General features: G+C 51.8%; 1 protein-coding gene across 1 annotated transcript in view; it reads left to right on the forward strand.

Annotated features, from left to right (window-relative positions):
* The first annotated feature begins 360 nt into the window (after nt 1–360).
* IGFBP2 (insulin like growth factor binding protein 2) overlaps nt 361–20,690 on the forward strand; it is a 29,244-nt gene continuing 8,914 nt past the window's right edge. Inside the window, exon 1 of the mRNA XM_052636019.1 lies at nt 361–778. Coding sequence (XP_052491979.1) covers nt 361–778 — 418 coding nt within the window. The remainder of the gene's footprint in view (nt 779–20,690) is intronic.

A 20,690-nucleotide genomic window follows, 5' to 3' on the forward strand; every position in this document is an offset into this window, starting at 1 on the left:
CGTCGATCTTAACCCAAACCCCCAAGTTATTCTTTTTCCTGGAGTCAGGGAGCCCGGGGTGGAAGTGCGTGAAGGGACGGAGGCCAGAGGGTATAGAGGACCCACGTTGCCTGTGAGGAGGTGGGGATGGGCGAGTGGGCGTGCGCGCACGCAGAGGCCCGCGCGCGGGAGTGTCGGGGGGAAGGGGGTGGTCTCCAAAAGGAGGAGGGGAGAAGGCAAGGGGGCGGGGAGAAGCAGGGCCCTTTAGGACCCGGCTGCGGCGGCGGGGGTGGAGAAAGAAGCGGAGGAGGCGGCTCCCGCGCTCGCAGGGCCGTGCCACCTGCCCGCTCGCTCGCCGCCGTCGCGCTCACCGCCGCCAACATGCAGCCGAGACTGGGCGGCCCCGCGCTGCTGCTGCTGCCGCCGCTGCTGCTGCTGCTGCTGCTGGGCGCGGGCGGCGGCGACTGCGGGGCGCGCGCCGAGGTGCTGTTCCGCTGCCCGCCCTGCACGCCCGAGAGCCTGGCCGCCTGCAAGCCCCCGCCCGGCGCCGCGGCCGGGCCGGCCGGCGACGCCCGCGTGCCCTGCGAGCTGGTCCGCGAGCCGGGCTGCGGCTGCTGCTCCGTGTGCGCCCGGCTGGAGGGCGAGCGGTGCGGCGTGTACACCCCGCGCTGCGGCCAGGGGCTGCGCTGCTATCCCAACCCGGGCTCCGAGCTGCCCCTGAGGGCGCTGGTCCACGGCGAGGGCACTTGCGAGAAGCACGGCGATGCCGAGTACAGCGCCAGCCCCGAGCAGGTTGCAGGTAACGCGGGGCTGGGACAACTAGTTGGGAGAAACTTAGTGGGCAGGGGGGAGCCCGGCTAGCGGCCCTTCTGGAGGGAAGGAGTGTGCGGCGGGACCTCAGAGACCGTTTTAACGGATGAAGAGCAGGGTCCTGGGCCGGCTCTGGGTGGGGGTTGGGGGGTTGTTGGGAGGGCGGCAGACCCGAAAGTCAGGTCCGGGGAGAGGGACTGGAGTTGGAGATCCCCGGCTGCTAATTCAGTGGGGAATAATACGGAGAGAGAAGGCATCCCTATTACTAGAGGCTTTCCTGATGGAAGGTACTCGACTTATGCTTTGGAGGGGGGATTTGCCCGGGAGGAGGGTGCTGGTCAGATCGGTGGGGGTAGGAGCTTGAGGCTTATCTGGGGCACCACTTGAGCTGGTGGTCGCCTGCCGAAGGTTCCCAGAGAGGTCCTGGTGGAGGACGCTGCCCAGGGTGGGGGTGGGGGGTGCGGGGGCGGAGGCTGGCGGGTACCGGTGACACCAGGGACCTCTAGTGAGAAGGGGGCGCATTGAGGTCCCTTCCTTCTGGGATTGTGAGGTGAGACGAAAAGACTTGTGCATACTTTTTGTAGGGTGGGCTGCCTAGGAGTTAAAAAAAAAAACGGAACGCTGCTATTTTACAGAGGACGAAGAAGGCGCTCGCTTTTGTGTTGGGTGGAATGATAAAAGAGGAGCATTTGGGAGGCGAAAAGGAGACCCCAATCGTTGAGTCACTGAAACTCAAGCCAGGTCGCCGGCTGCATGCAGTCTGGGGCGCGGGCAGTCTTGCCGCTCATTTTAGCATCTGGGCCCCCGGGCGTCCGGGCGGGAGGATGCCCCAGCCGGGACGCAACTACCCTTACCGGAGCGAGGTGTCGCCCCCCGCCGTCCCATCCTAATTGATGGAGCTCTTCCTGTCCCATAGAATGGGGACTCCGAGATTCTTTGTAAGGAGCTCTAGGCCCCCGCCCCCCGCCCACAAGTTTTTGTGTTTTTTTTTTTTGGACACAACCAGACTATATCTCACATGTTTTTTTGTTATTGTTGTTGCGTGATTTTTTTTTTTAAATTACAAAAGCCTCCTGCTTCAGTGGTCTGGAGGAAGCTGTAATTATTTTCTTTCCTCTTGGAGACAGTGGTGAAATGTGTTCACTGCCTGCTGCCGTTGTTTAAAAAGCAAGCGAGTCTGACCAAGTTTCTCAAACTTAAGAGACATTTACAAAAAGAAAAGGAAGGAAAGAAAAAGGGAAAAATTCTTGCTCCCTTCGTAGCTTCTGTGGTCTTGACCCCCTCCCCCCTGCGCACCCCCCACCCCCGTTCCTTCAGCCTGCTGTTATTTTTTGCCTGTTCTCCTTGAGAAGACAAGTAGGGGTCAGAGTTGAAATCTTTCTTCGGTCGCATTTTGACCTTGAGTGCACAGCAAGTTAGGGCTTCCTCCAGCGGAACCCCTCGGTCCCTTTCTTCTGGCTGGGGCTTGCCTCCCTCCCCAGCCTGCCTGGAGGTTAACCCTTCCCTCCAGCTTCTCTTAGAAAGCGCTGATGCCAGGGAAAAGACTGCAAAGTCCTTTCACCGCGGGCGCCCATCCCCCAGCCTTGCGTCCGCGGCCCTCCTCCATCGCCCGCTAGCACCCCGTGGTCCACCGGGAGGTACTGTGGTTTTCTGAACTGAACTCTGACAAACTAAACATCTCCCCCAGCAGGGTGAACTTTTGTTCAAAAGGCCTCCAAGTTCATAGAATCCTTTGGATTTTGACTGTTGTAACCAAGGGCCGTTGTACACGTCCTTCCTAAACGTTTTAGTATTTTTTTTCCGTTCTTCGTTCTTCTTACTTTCTGCCTGAAAAACCAACTCTCCTGCCTCCCAACCCCCGAGGCAGGTTAGGGTTCTTCGGAAGGGACCAGATGCGGGGAATTCTCCCATGCACTCCTCCCTGCAGTCGTCAGGGGAACTCGGGGACAATGGAGTGAGTTCACGGGAAGAATGTCACAGGATTTTCTGCCTGGTTGTGGGACTCCTTTCCGCCAGCTAGCCCCGGCTGCCTCCTCTGCCTGCTCCCAGTGGCCAGACAGCCGCCTTCCGCATTTTTCTCTTGTGCTGCACATTGGGAAGAGGGGACACCAGGGTTGGGGGGGCGGGGAATGTGGGGTGGAAGCTGAGTGGGTGCCCTGGAAAGAAGTGCCAAAAGCAGGGTGTCTGCAGTGTGAGGAGGGCTGGAGGGAAGGGGACACTGCTGGGAGAAGCCTGGGCTTGCAGGGGTAGGGGGGAGGCTGGGTGGGCTGGGGGTGCAGGGAAGAGAGAGGGGGAGTTTGGAGGCTCCTGTGCAGGAGAGGGTCCTGGGCTGGGGCAGGAATTGGGATGCTGAGTGAAGAATGCGGAGGTCCGAGTTGGGTGGGGTGGCCCAGATGAGACCTTAGCACTGAACGCCACTGCCTCCACTCCATCACCCATCTCTTCTCCCCCACTCTGAAGAATAACGCCCCCCGCCATCCCAGCCTGCCTTCCTCTGTGAGCAGGTTGCTTTTTGAGAATTTTAAACACACCCTTCTTATTTCGAGGCAGCAAACCCCAGCAGTTCCGGCTTTGCTGTTAGCTCTTTTGTCTTTGTTCCCAGGACTCAGGGGCTGTGCTGCTGGCTTCCTGGGGATGGCTGGGATGCTGGGGGTGGGGCTGGGCACATCAGCGGGTGCTGAGCTTGCATCCCATGGGGGTGATGGGCTGGGACCAATTGGTTTCAAAGAAACCCAGAAGTCACACGGAGGCGAGGCGGGGGGCTGGTGCGGAGGGGGGGGGCGGTGGAGTAGGTGGGCCTGGAAGAAAAATATCAGGGGGACCCTGAGACCTGCCTGAAGTCTGGACCTGAGAAATGTGTGGGTGTGTTCGGTAGCGGAGTGTGCAGAAGTGCCTAGAAATGTTAGGGAAAGAAAAGGAAGCAGGCCTGGGCCGGTCCGGGCCCTTTCAGAATTCAGGTCCTCGGCCGGGCCGGACTGGCTCCCTCCAGCATCTCCCCAGCCTCCTTCCCCGCCGCGTACAAAGCCGGGGATTATGCCGAGGGGCGGAGCCGCCCAAGTGGCCGTCTGGCCCGCTGCACTTATAAAGGTGCTATAGAAATGTGCAGTCATTCAAAGTCCCAGGGCAGGCGGGCCGGCGGGCCGGCGGGCGGGCCAGGGGAGGCTTTGCATCTGCAGTTGCTGGGGCAGCATAAAGGGGGGCAGAGGCGAGGGCTGATTTACAGTGGTTCAGTGCAGCTTCAAAGAAGGGGGAGAAAAGCAACGGGACTTCTGGCTCAGAGCACTGCTTTGCATCTTGTCTTGCATAAATTTGCATACTGAGTTCAAACTTGTAAAATAGTCTCGGGGAATGAGTGGGACCCACTGTCACTGATTGCTAGCATCACTACCTTCCGGCCCCCCCACCCCCACCCCCTTCTGGACAGAACACCCAGAACTAGCTCTGCTAAGCTGCTCTGCCTGAGCATGTTGGAAGGGAAGATGGGGGACTAGAGGGCTGCTGCTCCTGGGTTCTTCTGGGGAGACCGGACACTTATAGTTCCTGGACTACAGGATCAAGCTGGGTGTGGCTCTGGGCGCTATGGCCTTGGAGGCAGGGCTCCTCTGGAGGGTGTGATTCCCCAGGTTCTGAACCAGCCTGGCAGAGGCAGGCTGTGTTGGAGTCTTTGCCTGCAGGCTCCCTGCTCACCTTCCACTCCTGCCTAGAGTTCACTGAGCTTGTTCCCTTTGTGCAGAAATAATGACCTATGGTTGGATAGCATCACTGACTCAGTGGACGTGAGTTTGAGCAAATTCTGGGAGATGGCGAAGGACAGGGAAGCCTGGCGTGCTGCGGTCCATGGGGTTGTAAAAAGTTGGGTATGACTGAGTGACTAAACAAAAACAATGACCCCATCTATTCCTTTGATGGGGTATTCGAGTGAGCTTTGAGGGAAAAAAAAAGTCCTATATAACAGTGTCAGAGAACTTAGAGAAACAAAACCAGAGGTAAGGAGCCTCTGAATTAGGATAGGTGGTGAAGTCTAGGGGGAAAGAAGAACTTGTCTGTTGTGGACATTAGTGTCTTCCTATGCAGTGGAAGACTTGCAGTTGGATCTTTCCAACCACTCATTGGATCATTGAGTTTCCTGGCAGGCACAGGGAAAAGGGAGGTTTAGATTTTCTCACTGTTAGCTTACTTTAGCACTCAGCTTTAAAATAAGTTTTCATGCACATAGTTTCTTTGGGGGAAATTATTCCTATAGAAATGCCTGCAGGGTAGCTGCTACTCAGCTAGAGTCATCAGCTGTTAGACACTGAGGGTGACTTTGAGAGCATCTCTGTTCTCTAGCCCATTGATCAGGTTAGCTTCTAGTTTCTCAGATTAGCTATTCACTGCCATAGAAAATGGGACACACAATTGCTAGTTTTGATATGAGCAAGTTCCAAAAATTCTTGGTTTAATGAAATGCAGGATTGTGGGGGTTGGGGGGGTGGAGGGGGAGTGGTGGTGGTAGTGGGCAGGAGGGGAGAGCAGGGCAGGGCAGGAAGTGCTAAAGGGAATGAGGGAGAAGCAGAAAATGAACAGGCTCGGGCCCACGTTTGGTTTTGTTGTTGGTCCTCCTCACATACTACAAAACTACCGGAAAAAAAAAAAAAAAGTTTGGTCATCATTATTATTGTTTTTAAGGAGACTGCATATCCAGGGACTGCATTTAGTTTTGGTCTTTCTCCTCTCTGTCCACCTCTGCTTTCTCCAGCCTGTGAACTGTTCTCTTCTCCCATGCTTCTCCTCCTGTGGCTCTAGAACACCTTGCTGGATGCTAAGCAGGAGAACATAGCTTGAAAAAAAATGACGTGGGAAATAGATTGGCTCAGCCATCCGCAGAGATCCAGAAGTAGATGGAGACCACATAGATAATTGGGGATTGGCATGTTTGAACCAAACCTGATTCTTAAATGAGAAGGGCGGTTAGCTGGCGGTGCAGGAACTGGGCTTGGCTGGGGGTAGAGGCGGGAAGCCTTATCCTCCCAGGGGGTTCCTGCTCAGGCTGCTTCTGCCACCGCCAAGACACAGTGAGGTTATACTTCTAATGCCCCAGGACGCTGGTGGTCTGGTTGGCAGATGTTCAGAGCCCCTCTGCTTCTCCTTGCAATCTCTGGCTAGTTCGCTGAGATGGCAGGCAGCCTCCCATCTGTCTCCGTCCTGGTTGCAACCAACTTTGCCTGCTTCATCTCCTGTCTTAACAGCAACCCTGTGAGGGAGGCCTTTTACCTCCATTTCACAGGTGTGGACTCGGGGGCTCAGTGGAGGGGCCACCTTAGCAGGTAAGTAGTGAGGTGAGAAACTAAGCTGGCTCCCTTTCTTCTGAATCCCTCTGCCTCCATGGCCAAGCAGGGGAGTGGGGGCCTTTGGCAGCAAAGGCCTGTGACCCCATCAACCAGGTTTGTTCCTAGACACCTGCCACGTGCAGGCGATGCTTGGGCCACTGTCAGTAATTTCCTCAGCTCTTTTGAGAGGCACAACTTGAGCTTGGGGATTTCAGAAATGGAAGTGGCCAGCGTGCAGCAGCCAGGAGTCACAGAAGGGCCCCAGCAAAGGCCTCTGGAGGGGCAGGGGATGGCCTCTGGAGAGGCCTCTGGAGAGCTGGTGGGCAGGGGATGATGGTGGAAGCAGCCTGGCCTTGGCTAGCGGATTGACCTGCATTCCGATGCAAGCCTGTCTCTGAGAACCTGAGTGATGTGAGTCTTGTCCTTTGATGAAATGAGGATGATTGTATTTCTCAAATGGGGTGTGTGTGAGGTCAGCTGTGATAATGCAGAATGCCTGGCACATAGTAGGTTCTCCTGGCTGCCTTAATCTTGGCAAGCAACGTCTCCTCTCTGATGCTTAGTCAGCCAGCCTTTAAAACAAAGGCCAAACTGGCTGTGTCAGACAGGCCACTTGTCTCTGCAGGTTGTACCCGGCGTTGCGGGGCCTCATCCTGGTATGAAATGGCTTTGGTTCAAACCCCAGTTTTCTACCACATACTTGCCACCCAAGGCAAGAGATATATTTTCTCTGAGCCTCCGTTTCCTGATCTGTAAAGGAGGAATTGATAGCATCAACTGCGTAGAGGAATTGATAGCATCAACTGTGTAAGGTCAGGTCTGCATGTGTGTATATAAGTGTGTAAAGATAAAATACATATAAAGCCTAAGCACTTGGGTGTAGTTTTGTTTTGGAATGATTCACTTGATTTCCACCTTTCTGTCTATACATTGGAAGCATCCACATCAGATCCACTTTTGCAGACTGTAGTGGGGCTGTTTGGAGAAAAGGTAATGAAACTGCTTTCCATGTGGCATAAACCCAGTTGACAGTAAACAGATGACTGAGGTCCAAGACTTACATGTTTCATGGATGAGTTAGTGAAAATCGCTCAGTCGTGTCCAGCTGTTTCCAACCCCATGGACTATACAGTCCATGGAATTCTCCAGGCCAGAATACTGGGGTGGGTAGCCTTTCCCTTCTCCAGGGGATCTTCCCAAGCCAGGGATTGAACCCAGGTCTCCTGCATTGCAGGCGGATTCTTTACCAACTGAGCTATCAGGGAGGCCCATGGATGAATTAAGCGTGCTCTTTAGGGCTTGTGCACTACAGTCTGGGGCTGACCCTTCATCCTCTGGCAGCTTCACTCTTGTGGTTGTTCAGTCACTCAGTTGGGTCCAACTCTCTGAGACTCCATGGACTACAGCACGCCAGGCTTCCCTGTCCTTCACCATCTCCCGGAGTTTGCTCAAACTCATGTCTCTTGAGTGGGTGATGCCATCCCACCATCTCATTCTCCGCTGTTCCCTTCTCCTGCCTTCATTCTTGGCCAGCATCAGGGTCTTTTCTAATGAGACTGTAGTGCTCAGAATGTGGGTGGAGTGGCTGTGGAGGCATAGGGGGCCCCAGAGTTTGACCCTGGACACTTGGTGCTGCTCAGAAACAGGATGGGTATAGTCGGACATTATTAAGAACTTAGCCCAGTTCCCAGAAGCAGAGTCCTGCCTTCATCTGCCAGCCGAATTCTAGGACCCAGCCCTCCTGTTGCTGGCGTTCAGAGGACTGGGGAGTCCTTGAGGCTACGTTTCGGGGCTGGGCAGCACTGTTCTCCACGAATGGCCTCCACAGGACACCTGCCAGGACCCAGCTTCAGCAGACGAGGATCAGAAGTGGCATGTGCTAACATGCTTGGTACTTAGGGTGTGTGCAGGATGAGCCGTTGTGTTGTCCACGCAGCCAGTGAAGACTCCATGGCGCCATTTCCCGGCTCCAGGAACATGGGTTTTCAGAGCCCATGTCTGAGCCTCGGGTGCCAGAACATTGAACACGATCCTGGCAAAGAAACTGGATGTTCTGTCCAAAAAAGTGATGTTTCCTTACTCCGCTGTCTCCAGCATTGACCTCACTCCTGAGTGGAGTGGGGACTGAAGGGTTCTCAGTAGATGTGGGGGCGTGTTTTCTGGGCGCTGGGGTTCTTCCTAATGTCCGATTCCACTGTGGTCCCGGAAAACCCTCTGAATGGCCTGAGTGGCTAGTGACACGACACAGCGATTCAGTGTCAAGCCTCGGATGGAGCTGAGACCCCAGGAAGCCAAGAAAGCTGGGTGCTTGAGTCTTCCGGGCTCAACAGGTACTTGTGGTGAAACCCACGCCAGTAGGAACAAAGCACAGCATTTCTCCCAGGGAATCTGGGGTGGAGGCTCTTCTCAGACATCTTGGTGTTGGTGGTGGGGGTGGGGAGGAGAGGATAAGCTCTCCTTACAGATGGGGTGGTAGGTCTAGGGAAGTGAAATGTGTTGGCTTTCAGATTCCAGAGTAACTGCCCCCTCCCTCACCCTCACCCCCACTGTGAATAGAGTGGATGGGCCATAGGAAAATTTTTTTTCCCCCTACTGGAAAATGGACCATCTCTGTCTGCCCCTCCCCCACTTGGCTCCTGAGCCCTCCCCTCCCCTCCCCCTCCTGGGCCACTCCTGTTCCTTAACAAAGCCAGGGAAGATCTGGGCTGGCTCAGCTCCTGAGTGTCAGTCAGGACGCAGAGGGAGACCTTGCTCAGAAAGCCGGCTCCCCCGGAAAGAAATACAGAGTCGACTGTAGTCAAGAATTGTTTCCTTCTCCCCGTCCCCGCTTTTTTTTTGCAGGGAGGAGGGGGACATTTGGCAGCCCTTGGGGCCCCTTCTGGCTGCCAGCCCCATGTCTCTTCCTGGCTGTTGGGAGGCAGGGCAGGAGTGAAGGTTGGGGAGAAAGGGGGGCAGGGGCTGGCAGACCTCCAGCTGCCAGGCTGGGGAATTGGCCCACAGGCTCTGCTTAAGTTGGCCCCGAGCGGAGCCTGGGGAGGCTTCTAATTAGTGAATGGGGTATAGGTGTGTCAGCCTGTGTTCATTCAAGGAATTGAGCTCTGGGAGCGAGGAAGCCCTTTGAGGAGGGGCACTGAGCCCAGGAAGAGAGGGGGGCGGGGAGCGGGGGAAGGCTCAGGGGTTCCCTCCTGATAGGGGTTGGGGAGATCCGTGCTTTCTAGTGGGGGAGATCCGTGCTTTCTAGTGGGAATGATCCAAGTTGTAGGACTGCAGAGAGTGAAGGGTCTACCTCACAGGGTAAATGGCAAAATAATCATACTTAAATTGCTTTTTTTTCTAGACTTTGTTCACTGTCACCTAAATGCCAGTAGGGTTCCCCCCGCCCCCCCCCCCCCCCCCAACTGTTTTAGCCTCAGGATTCTCCCCACTTGACGGGTGAAGAAATCAAGGCTGCATTCAGGTTCAAAGCCAAGGAAAGTACAGACCAGGATGGAGTCTGGGGCTCCAGCTTCTCATTCCAGAGCTCCATCCCATCAGACTCACACATGCAGAGAAGCAGTGAATTATATACTGCTCCTCGGAAAAGCTCCTTTTCCCTGGGAGGTAGTAATTAAGGCATAACTTCTCAAAAATGTTCTTTATGCACCTCCCCAGGGAGTTTCTTTTAGGTCTATTGTCTTGGCTTCTGGATAGAGGTGCCAAGATGCCTGTGGATGGAGAACTTACTTTCTAAATTGCCTGAGGCCATGATAAACCGAAAATGGCAATTCCCCTGGGCCCTGCCCTTGCATTTGCCTGATAACACTGGGTGGTTTCTATGGCAACAATGGCAAGAGGTGTGTCAGGCAAGATAAAGGAAGGTGGGGAGGGATGTGTGCATGTATGTTAGTTGGTTGCCATTCCCTTCTCCAGGGGATCTTCTCCACCAAGGGATGGAACCTGGCTCTCCTGCATTGCTTGCAGGCGCATTTGTTACCATCTGAGCCAAGTGTTCTTTAGGAGGGACTGGTTTACTGGATCCTAAATGTTTTTGAGGTTGGATAGGGGGCCACTTATGACTGATGGCTTCCATCTCTGGGACGACAAGAGATCCTGTGGAGGTGGGAAGGGACAAAGTGATAGGGAACAGAAAGGAAGCCCTGAGGTTACATGGTCTCTGTCAAGCCCTGATGTTACATGGTCCCTTGCCAATGAGCAAGGGCCATTCTGGTTGGTTAAGAGCTGTGGAGGTAAACCACCTGGGCTTTGGTTTTGGCTCTGCCGTTGCTATCTGATTTTGTGCCATTGGCCCCACATCCTGTGGCTTCTTAGTCAAGTGTGAGAGGAGACAAATTATCAATCTCATGTGATTGCTTGATGATAAAACAAAGTTCTATGCACAAACTACTGAGCACGGGTTGGAAACTCAGAAGAAGCACTTGAGAATCTCAGGGAAGTGTTTCTGCTTCTGAAAGGAGGGAAGGGCACAAACTTTAAAAGAATGACATAACCCAAGGACATGACATAAACTGATTATAGTCAAATAAGTCCAAGATGGTGAATGAGTTGGCTTCTATTAGACCTTAAGCCTCAGCGTATCTTAATACATCAGCATGCTAAATGACACACCCAACAGTTCTGAGGCCGATCATCAAAGGCCAAAAAGTGGGCAGTGGCCCAGTTCCTGGAAAATTCCCATCCTTTCCCCAAAATAGTTGGAATAATCCTCCCACTCATTGAAAGAAAGTGAAAGTTGCTCAGTCTGACTTTTTGTGAACCCACGGGCTGTAGCCTGCCAGGCCCCTCTGTCCATGGAATTCTCCAGGCAAGAATGCTGAAGTGGCCATTCCCTTCTCCAGGGGATCTTCCCAACCCAGGGATCGAACCCACGTCTCCCCCATTGCAGGAGGATTCTTTACCGTCTGAGCCACCAGGGAAGCCCAGCCCCTGAAATTACCAGGCCATAAAAACTAAGCATGCCGTACTTCAAGGCCACTCTTGCCTTCTGAGGTGGACCACACTCTGTCTGTGAAGTGTGTTTCTCTCTAAATAAACCTGCTTCTTACCTATCACTTTGTCTCTCACTGAATTCTTTCTGTGATGAGACATCAAGAACCTGAGCTTCATCAAGTCCTGAGACCAGGTGTGTGATCTCAAGTTAAAAGTCCGCGGGTTCAAGTCCCGGCCTGTGGGTTCAGGTCTCAGTCTGAGTTGCACAGTTAACTTCCACAGGGTGTGGCTCACCTGGACCGCCGCCCTTTGCTTTGGAAAGTCCAGAATGGAGTCAGTTGTGGGCGATGTTCCAGAGGGCAGTCGCAGCCTCTGGTGCCATTGTTACGGCGTGTGTTTCTACCAGGGCACCTTCATTCCCCAGAAGGGACGGTTCTTACCTGAGGCCCTGCTGGTTATCTCTGGTTCCTTTGCCTCTAAACCAAGAGAGCGTAACCAAGAAAGACAACTGATGTGCTGCAGGATTATATCAGACAAAATTAGTGAACTTTTAGTTGAAGGAAGAGAAAGCATGGTGACCTATTTAAAGACACTTATTTATATTCAAGACGCTTCTTGTGCTGGTTTGAGAGTGTGGCCGGCAATCCTGGACATCTCTGCAGGTTTTGAGTTTCTTTTTGCATCCCGTGGGTTCAGTTTGTCAGGCCTGGGGTATCTGGGAGTGGCCTGGGGATGGAGAAGAGGTGGCAGAAGGGGAGGGTGGGAGGAGAGAAGTGGGTGGAAGCCAGTGTTTATGGCTCCCTGGGAGGTGATCTGTGTGGTGGCATCAGAGCTGAGTGTAGGGACAGCTGTTTGAATGTGGGTCTCAGTGGAGGGAAGTGACTTCTCTCTCCAGCTCATGCTTCACTTTGCTCACTGCCTTTCTCTTCTAACCACTCTCGCTACTCTGGGGTTTAGATGGTGAGGGAGAGACCAGAAAGATGAGAAGAAGAAGTAATATAATAGGGTGCTCTAGGCCAGAGTGGTGGGATGTTTTTCAGACAGTCCGTTTTCCTAACATTTAAACACTGATTAAACACGTGTACAAGCTATGAGACTGACTCTGCAGATACAGTCATACCACCTATATAGCACATGCTTTCTGAAATTGTTTATGGTGGAGTATAGCTGGTTAACAATGTTGTGTTAGTTTCAGGTGGACCGCAAAGTGATTCAGTTATACATATGTGTGTGCATGCTCAGTCGCTTCAGTCATGTGTGACTCTTTGCTACCCTATGGACTGGATCCCGCCAGGCTCCTGTGTCCACGGGATTCTCCAGGCAAGATTACTGGAGTGGGTTGCCATTCCCTCCAGGCGATCTTCCCAACCCAGGGACTGAACCCATGTCTCCTGCATTGCAGGCAGATTCTTTACCGCCGAACCACCAGGGAAGCCCCGCTTATACATATATATGTATCCGTTCTTTTTCAAGTTCTTTTCCCATTTAGGTTACTATAGAGTATTGTGGGCTACAGTCCATGAGGTCGCAAGAGTCGGACACGACTTAGCGACTACACCACCACCACCACCAGAGTATTGAGAAGAGTTCCCTGTGCTATACAGTAGGAGCTTGTTGACTATCCATTTTTAAATATAGCAGTGTGTACATGTCAGTCCCAAACTCCCAATCTATCCCTCCCCAACAACACATGCTTTTTGATCCTAAAGGGGAGCAAGACAGGCATTTGAAAAAGTTGATTATTATCCAAGAGGAAATCAAGTCAGTAGAGATGTATTTAAATGTCATACAAGTGGCTCTTTTAGCCTTTTGACCAAGGCTCTTGAGAAGATCTTTCGTGAAATAATGGGGCTCTTTTCTGGTGGGTGAAGTCTCAGAAGGAAGGGTATCTCCAGTCTTACAAAAGAAAGGACAACCTTTTTCTTCCAAAAAATTGAGCACACAATATGTCTTCCTTCCTGCTCTCTTTTCATGATAAGTACTTTTTAAAAAAAAAAAAACAAAAAGGCTCTATGGAAGCCAGGTCCAAGTTTTTGTCTTCAAGAAGCTCCCTCCTTTGGGGGAGGAAGGGAAAGCATGGACCCATGGCTTTGTGCCAGTATGCTCAGGCTCCAGGGCTGTGCAGGAAGCTGAGTCCAATTACAAGGGTGCTTGGCCCAGGAATGCGCGTCATCCACTGAGTCAAGTTTCTTTTGGATACTTGGAGGGCATTGTCCTTCCTCCTGAATGATGATGTGTAACTTCATGACAGAAGATGTCTAATTTTTTTCCGCCTGCAGTTTGTCGCTGGTTTTCATTCTTCCCGTGAAACTGTTGGGTGGCTTCTAAGCTGGATCTCTCCCGTTTCAGGTTAAGGCTGCTACCTCTCTGCTTCTTAAGAAGCCAGAACAGTCATCTCCCTTCACTGGGCGTGAGTGGCCCTTGAGTGGCAATTCCTGCATCTTCCCCTCCTTGACCCTGTGGCCCTCTTCTGCTCTCTTCAAGCCTTTCCTGATTCATTTCCCAGTTCTTCATGCTGCAGAGACCTCGCCAGGAGCCCGGCGTCAGTCTCGCCCCTGCTGGCACCAGGTAGCTCTGGTGACACTGCCCTCTGAGAATGTAGGTGAAGTTGGCCACGCCACTGGTGCTGTCCTCTTTCAGCCATTGGGATTCACGGAGCACCTTGTAATTACTGATGCCCCTGCCTGACAAGGAGGGTGAGGAGTGGATGGAGTGAGTTTCTTTTAAAAGAAAACTTTAAAAATGCAGAGAAGTACTAAAAATGACATAATAATGCCAGTCTTCCACCCATAGCTGGGAATGGTTGATATTTGTTGTGATATTTACTTCTTTTTTTTTTTTAAAGCTTCCCCTCTCTACCAGCCACCCCCGTTCTCTGTCCCTGCTCTCTAGACAACCACTTAGCGTTATTCACTGCGTCTCTTCCTTAACTAAACAGCTTTGCTAGTTGGATGACCAACATTTCAGAGTTGTTCTCTGAGAATAAACGGGAAAACGTACATGAAAGTTTTCGTTCGGCAACTTTTCCTCCCATCCATTTTAGGTTTTTGAGATCTACCCATGTTGATAGACACAGGTCAGAGCTATTCTTTTTAACTGCTCTGATTATTTCATTGTATTACTTTATTGATTTATCTATCCATTCATCTGTTGAAGGCTTTTGGATCCAGTTACTAAATAGTTTTCACAAGTACATTGATGCTGTAATGAAAGTTTTTGTGCACAAATCAGAGAGAAGCAGAATTACTGGGTCAGGCACATTCTTCTCTTTCCTGTTAGCCTCTGGTCCAGGTTTGCTCCAAAGCACATTCTCTGCTCCTGGGCCTTCAGCAGGTGGGTCCCCTGGCCAGGTTCTCAGATGACTTGCGTTGAACCAGATGAGAAATGCTTGGGATCCCCGGAAAAGAGGGAAAGCTGGTAGGGCTGTTGACACTCTTGATAGCAATTTTTCTGGCTCTTCAAGGACAGCCTGGCTTGCAGAGCCCCAGAGGACCGTGTTGAATTTCAGCGTGTTTTTGTTTTCTCAAACTGTCTGCCTCCGCCCTGACCCTCCCCAGGCCTTGGCGATTCCAGGAATGACCCTGGTGTTTATGAAGCAGCCCTTTGGAGATCGCAGAGGCAGAGAGGCCCTGTGCTGTGTTTCTGCTCACTCAGGTTGGCGGGGAGGGGGTGAGATGAGAGCTGCTCTAGAAACCTCCATGGTGCCTGGCCAAGGACGGCCCCTCTGTGTGCATCCAAGTGTAGACGTGTCTGTTTACGAACCCGCCTGCCAGCAGGTGCAAAGAGCTTATGAGTCTTTGTCTTTGCAAGGTGTACACGTGAAGCCGTATCTCTTGAGCAGAAGCCTTTTCTCCCACCACCAAGAAGTTCTTCAGGAGACCGAGGCAGGAATGGGGCCCTGGACTAGAAGGGGGTTATTAAAAGTATAGAGTCTCTGACGCCCACCCAGGTCTTGCTGTCTCCCGACTGCAGCCATGAAATTAAAAGACGCTTACTCCTTGGAAGAAAAGTTATGACCAACCTAGATAGTATGTTCAAAAGCAGAGACATTACTTTGCCGACTAAGGTCCGTCTAGTCAAGGCTATGGTTTTTCCAGTGGTCATGTATGGATGTGAGAGTTGGACTGTGAAGAAGGCTGAGCGCCGAAGAATTGATGCTTTTGAACTGTGGTGTTGGAGAAGACTCTTGAGAGTCCCTTGGACTGCAAGGAGATCCAACCAGTCCATTCTGAAGGAGATCAACCCTGGGGATTTCTTTGGAAGGACTGATGCTAAAGCTGAAGCTCCAGTACTTTGGCCACCTCATGCGAAAAGTTGACTCATTGGAAAAGACTCTGATGCTGGGAGGGATTGGGGGCAGGAGGAGAAGGGGACGACAGAGGATGAGATGGCTGGATGGCATCACGGACTCGATGGACGTGAGTCTGAGTGAACTCCAGGAGTTGGTGATGGACAGGGAGGCCTGGCGTGCTGCGATTCATGGGGTCGCAAAGAGTCAGACACGACTGAGCGACTGAACTGAACTGAACTGAACTGAACTGAACTGAAGCTCTGGGGCTGGAGTGTTGCTGTTTAGTTGCCATGTCTGACTCTTTTGTGACTCCATGGGCTGTCGCCCGCCAAGCTCCTCTGTCCATGGGATTTTCCAGACAATAATGCTGGAGTGGGCTGCCATCTCTTTCCCTAGGGAGTCTTCCTGACCCAGGGATTGGACCTGTGTGTCCTGTGTTGGCAGGCAGGTTCTTCACCACTGAGCCCCTGGGGGACCCCTGGGGCTGGAGTGTAGGGCTCTGGTATTCCACAAGCTCTTCACATGCTATCTGATGAACAGCTATGATTGGGAACCATTCGCCTGGTCTCACTCCCTGAATTTATAGCTGAGCACACAGGGGCCTGCACATCTGAGACACCCAGCTGGCATCAGCCAGAATCCCAGGCCTGGAGGGCATGTCAGGATTAGAACCTGGGGACTTTAACTTCCCAGCCAGCACTGCCCTTCCCACCACACTGGAACCGGTTAGCCAAGGCTTTGAGCCCAAGAGCCCTTGTTCCAAAGGAAATCCTAAAAGGGCTCAGAAAGGCTTGGCAGGTGGTTGCCCTCTGCCCTCCTGTTGTCCACGGTCGCTGTCTCTGGTAGTGGTTCCTTCCCAGCCTGAGGATGGGACTGGGTGCCCACTGGCCATCCCCCTCCACAGACTTCACCCAGCTCTATAGCCCTTAGCTGGGTGGCGGGCCCTGGTAGCTGTGGGGGTGCAGGGCCACGGTCCTCAGGTGAGAAAGGTCAGTACCTGCACCAGTATGATGTGACCACCTGGGTCGAATTCAGCACGGTTCTCTGGGGCTCTGCGAGCCAGGCTGTCCTTGAAGAGCCAGAGAAATTGATATCAAATGGTCAACAGCCCTCCTAGCTTTCCCTCCTTTCTGTGAGTCTAGAACATCAGAAGAGGCTGCTTATTTGCAGCCATTTCCTTACGTAGAGGGTGGTCAGAAACCTCTTTTGTTTGCAACTTGCTTTGTTTGCAAACCATGCAGAGGAGCTACTGGTCTGGTGGCAGGTGAGAGATGTCAGATTGCTTAGTGGTCGCCCTTGCGGGGAGCAGGGGCTCAGAGTGGGAGAAAGAACGGGAAGGGTGTTTGCAATGAATCTGGGTATGAGCAGGGGGTAGATGGCCTGATCAGGAGTCATTAACTGAGCTGGAATGTCGCCACTGCTGACATCCATGCATGCGTGCACTACTCAGGATTCCCATGTGAGAGGTCACTGTTGCCAGCCGCCCGTGACCATCTTAAAAAAAGTAGAGGATGACATGTGATGTCTCTCACCCAGAGAGACTATGGACCTCAGGTTTAACTTTAGCTGAAGAATAACAAATAGGCCCCCTTTGTACCCTGTGTGTATGTTAGTTGCTCAGTTGTGTCTGACTCTTATGTGACCCCATGAACTGTATGTAGCCCACCAGGCTCCTCTGTCCATGGGATTCTCCAGGCAAGAATACTAGAATGGGTTGCCATGTCCTTCTCGAGGGGATCTTCCCCACTCAGGGATTGAACCCAGGTCTTCTGCATTGACGATAGATTCTTTACCATCTGAGCCACCAGGGAAGCCCCTTTCTACCCCACTCATTACTAACTTCTGCCCCCAGCACCCCCACCTCCCAGCGTGGCTTGAATTACCCACCCCAGCCTCTGGGCGGCATGTGTTACTGAACACAGTGGCCACAGGCTGGACGTGTCTGGTGAGCACAGTTAGCCATACAAAGGGAGGGACTGGCTCCAGATTCTCACCAACAAAAGTGGAAAATTTGTTGGCAAGTTTACCTGGGAGCCTTCATGGCGGGCATGAGACTCTTGTGTTTCCTCTCTCCCTTTCTGCCTTCTTTCTTCCCCTCATCCTCCCATCCTTCCTTCCCTTAGTTTCTGTAAGCAGAGTTAAAGTAATTTCGGCAAATCCACCCTTGCCCAAGGATTTCATCAGATGGCAGAGAGCTTTGATGTTTGCAACATAATATATATATTATCAACAGAATCATTTCAGAAGAAATATTTGAATAGATGGTTTTGCACAATACTCTTTTCACTAGTCCCCACCCCACCCCCACCTCCAATTCCATGCATTTGGCCATTCTGCAGGTCAGATATCACCCACCATTCCCCTCTGCCTGACAAATGCACCTTTCATTTACTCATTCCGGAACCAGATGATGCGCGTGTTTCTTCCAAGGCCTGGTTGCCCACACTGGGAGTCTACTAATGCTGTAGACTGTTTAAGTAGCAGCCTTCACTTTTGTTGTTGTTAAGTTGCTAAATTATGTCTGACTCTGTGACCCCACGGACTGCAGCACACCAGGCTCCTCTGTCCTCCACCATCTCCCAGAGTCTGCTCAAATTCACATCCATTGAGCCGGTGATGCCATCTAACCATCTCATACTCTGCCACCCTGTTCTTTTGCCTTCAGTCTTTCCCAGCATCAGAGTCTTTTCCAGTGAGTCGACTCTTCACATCAAGTGGCCAAAGTATTGGAGCTTCAGCTTCAGCCTTCACTTAAGTATAATGATTCTTCTTTTTTTTTTTTTTTTTTTTCAGCTTTGAGAAATTAGAGCTCAGAAAGGTTAAAGGGTTTGGGCCAAATCACAGGTGACCTGTCAGTGGCAAAGCCAGAACTGGAATTCAGGGCTCTTGACTCCTGCCCATTCGAGTTTGTGAATGAATTGTCCGCGGCCATGGATATTAGTGGAGAAGTTATCTGGGAGGGAGGAGAAGGATTGTAGTTAGTATTTAGTTTTCTGCCCAACATATATGTCAAGGTTAAGTGCATTTTGGGGAAAATGAACAAAGAGCCATGTGACTTCTGTACCCAGCGGGATGGAACCAGGGAAGGAGCCAACATTCCCCTGGCCTGTTACTTGCCGTGTAGTCTCGAGGGCCTGGGGATGCTAGTACCTGTTGAGGGAAGTGAGTTCACCGAGAGTGAGTGATGGATTTAGGGTTGGGTTAGATCATCTCTATGGTGCCCTCAGCCCTCAGATTTCCGAATAACTGTGAGACAGAAGGTTGGAAAATGGCTAGGATTTCTTTAGAATCCAAAAGGAGATGTATTGACCTATGATGAAGATGTGTGATGGTTTTTTCTCATCTGTCCTGCATAAGCAGGAAGGGGTAAGGGGTTGCTGTTAGAGTCTTAAGGCTTGTTTTCCTCAGAGTGTACTAAGATTTTTTCTAAATCAGAAATTGTTGTTCAGTCTCGAAGTCATGTCCAGCTCTTTGCGATCTCATGGACTGCAGCATGCTAGGCTTGCCTGTCCTTCACTATTTCCTGCAGTTTGCTCAAACTCATGTCCATTGAGTTGATGATGACATCCAACCATCTCGTCCTCTATTGCCCCCTTCCCCTTCTGCTCTCAATCTTCCCCGGCATCAAGGTCTTTTCCAATGAGCTGGTTCTTCACATCAGGTGGCCAAAGTATTGGAGCTTTAGTTTCAACATCAGTCCTTCCAATGAATATTCAGGGTTGATTTCCTTTAAGATTGATTGATTTAATCTCCTTGCTGTCCAAGGGACTCTCAGGAGTCTTCTCCAACACCACAGTTCAAAAGCATCAATTCTTCAGCACCCAGCTGCTTTTTGGGTCGGACTCTCACATCTATACATGACTACTGGAAAAACCATAGCTTTGACTATGCAGACATGATGTCTCTGCTTTTTAATACACTGTCTAGGTTTGTCATAGCTTTTCTTCCAAAAAGGAGCAAGCGTCTTTTAATTGCATGGCTGCAGTCACTGTCCACAGTGATTTTGGAGCCCAAGAAAATCAAATCTGCCAACCGTCAAATGGAGCAGAAGTCAGAGCATTCCAGTATGAGAAAGTAACATTTCATGAGAGGAAAGGTCTGTTGGACACAAAGGTCTTCGTTAAATAAGGTTGTTAGTGCTGCAATCAGACAAGAAGACACTGAGGAGGAAAGGGCTGTGCCCAAAATTAAGTTTTAGTATTTATGCATAGAAGTAGGCAGCTGGAATGTCACCCTCTTTGGGTAGGTTAGGAAGGCTGGGTCCCAGAGCAGTGTGGAGGCCAATTATGGAACACTTCTGACAATAGCAGAGAGGTTGTGTGTGCTCCTGGAGACCCAGGTACTGGTTCTTTGGGGCCTCTAGTTTGCTGTCTGTAAAATGGGACACCTCATCCATTTCCTCTCTTCTGCCTTTCTCACTCAGCTTTCCTCCAGGTGTGTAAGGGGTGAAGTTGGGACCATGTCCCTACTGCGTGACCAGCCATCTCCCTGCCCTACAAGTCTCCCACAGGTGCACTCTACTCCGATCATCTTCCCCACTTCCCCACTTGGAAAAGCTTGACCTTCTGTATATCATTAGGAAACTGCCTGCTACAGCATTGACCCATTTCCTGGGTCACTAGGCGGAGGATAACAGTTGCTGCTTGCTAATCCTTAGGCAGTATCTCGTCAGGGGTCTTGGAGTTCCCTGTCAGTCATCTCCAAGCCTTCAGGCTTTTCCAGTTCAGTGATTCGGGTTGCTAAGAACCGTTTCTTAGAGTGACCTTTGCGCTGCAGCCCACGGAGCTGCATACATAAGTGGTTGCTTAATAAATATTATTCTGAACCAAACTCCTAGGCAGGAAAAAAAAAAATTCCAACTTGGTATTTTTGTTCCTGAGGGCAAATTCCATCTCTAGCTGGAGTTCTTCCTGTGGAATGTTTTCCTGCGGACTGCCCTGTCACCTATAAGAGAACAGATGGGCAAAGCTTGGTGACATGTGATGGTGTCCTTGTCCTGCAGAGGTGGGGGTGCCATGCGGGTTCGTCCCCGAGGGAGGGCCAGCCCTGTGTGCTCGGCACTGTGTACACACGCAGCCCTTGGGATCCTGCCTGCCGCCCATGGGAGGTGGATCCTGTTTGTGCCCATTTTACAGATGAGCAGTGAAGGCACAGCAAGTTTAGGTAACTTGTCCAGGGCTGCACAGCTCGGTGGGGAAGCTGGGATTCAGCCAAGCGATTAGGCTCTGCAGGCTGAGTGCTTGAACCTCTTTGGCTGGTAATAGGAGCAGTCAAGGAATCAAGGCTCTTCTCAGCCTACCGGCCTTTCTCATCTCCATCCCGGGAAACGATTGCATTTCCCTGGCTCTGGGCTTCCACTTCAAGGTGGGGGGGTG

The sequence above is a fragment of the Budorcas taxicolor genome, chromosome 2, assembly GCF_023091745.1.
Source record: "Budorcas taxicolor isolate Tak-1 chromosome 2, Takin1.1, whole genome shotgun sequence".
NCBI classification, from domain to species: Eukaryota; Metazoa; Chordata; class Mammalia; order Artiodactyla; family Bovidae; genus Budorcas; species Budorcas taxicolor.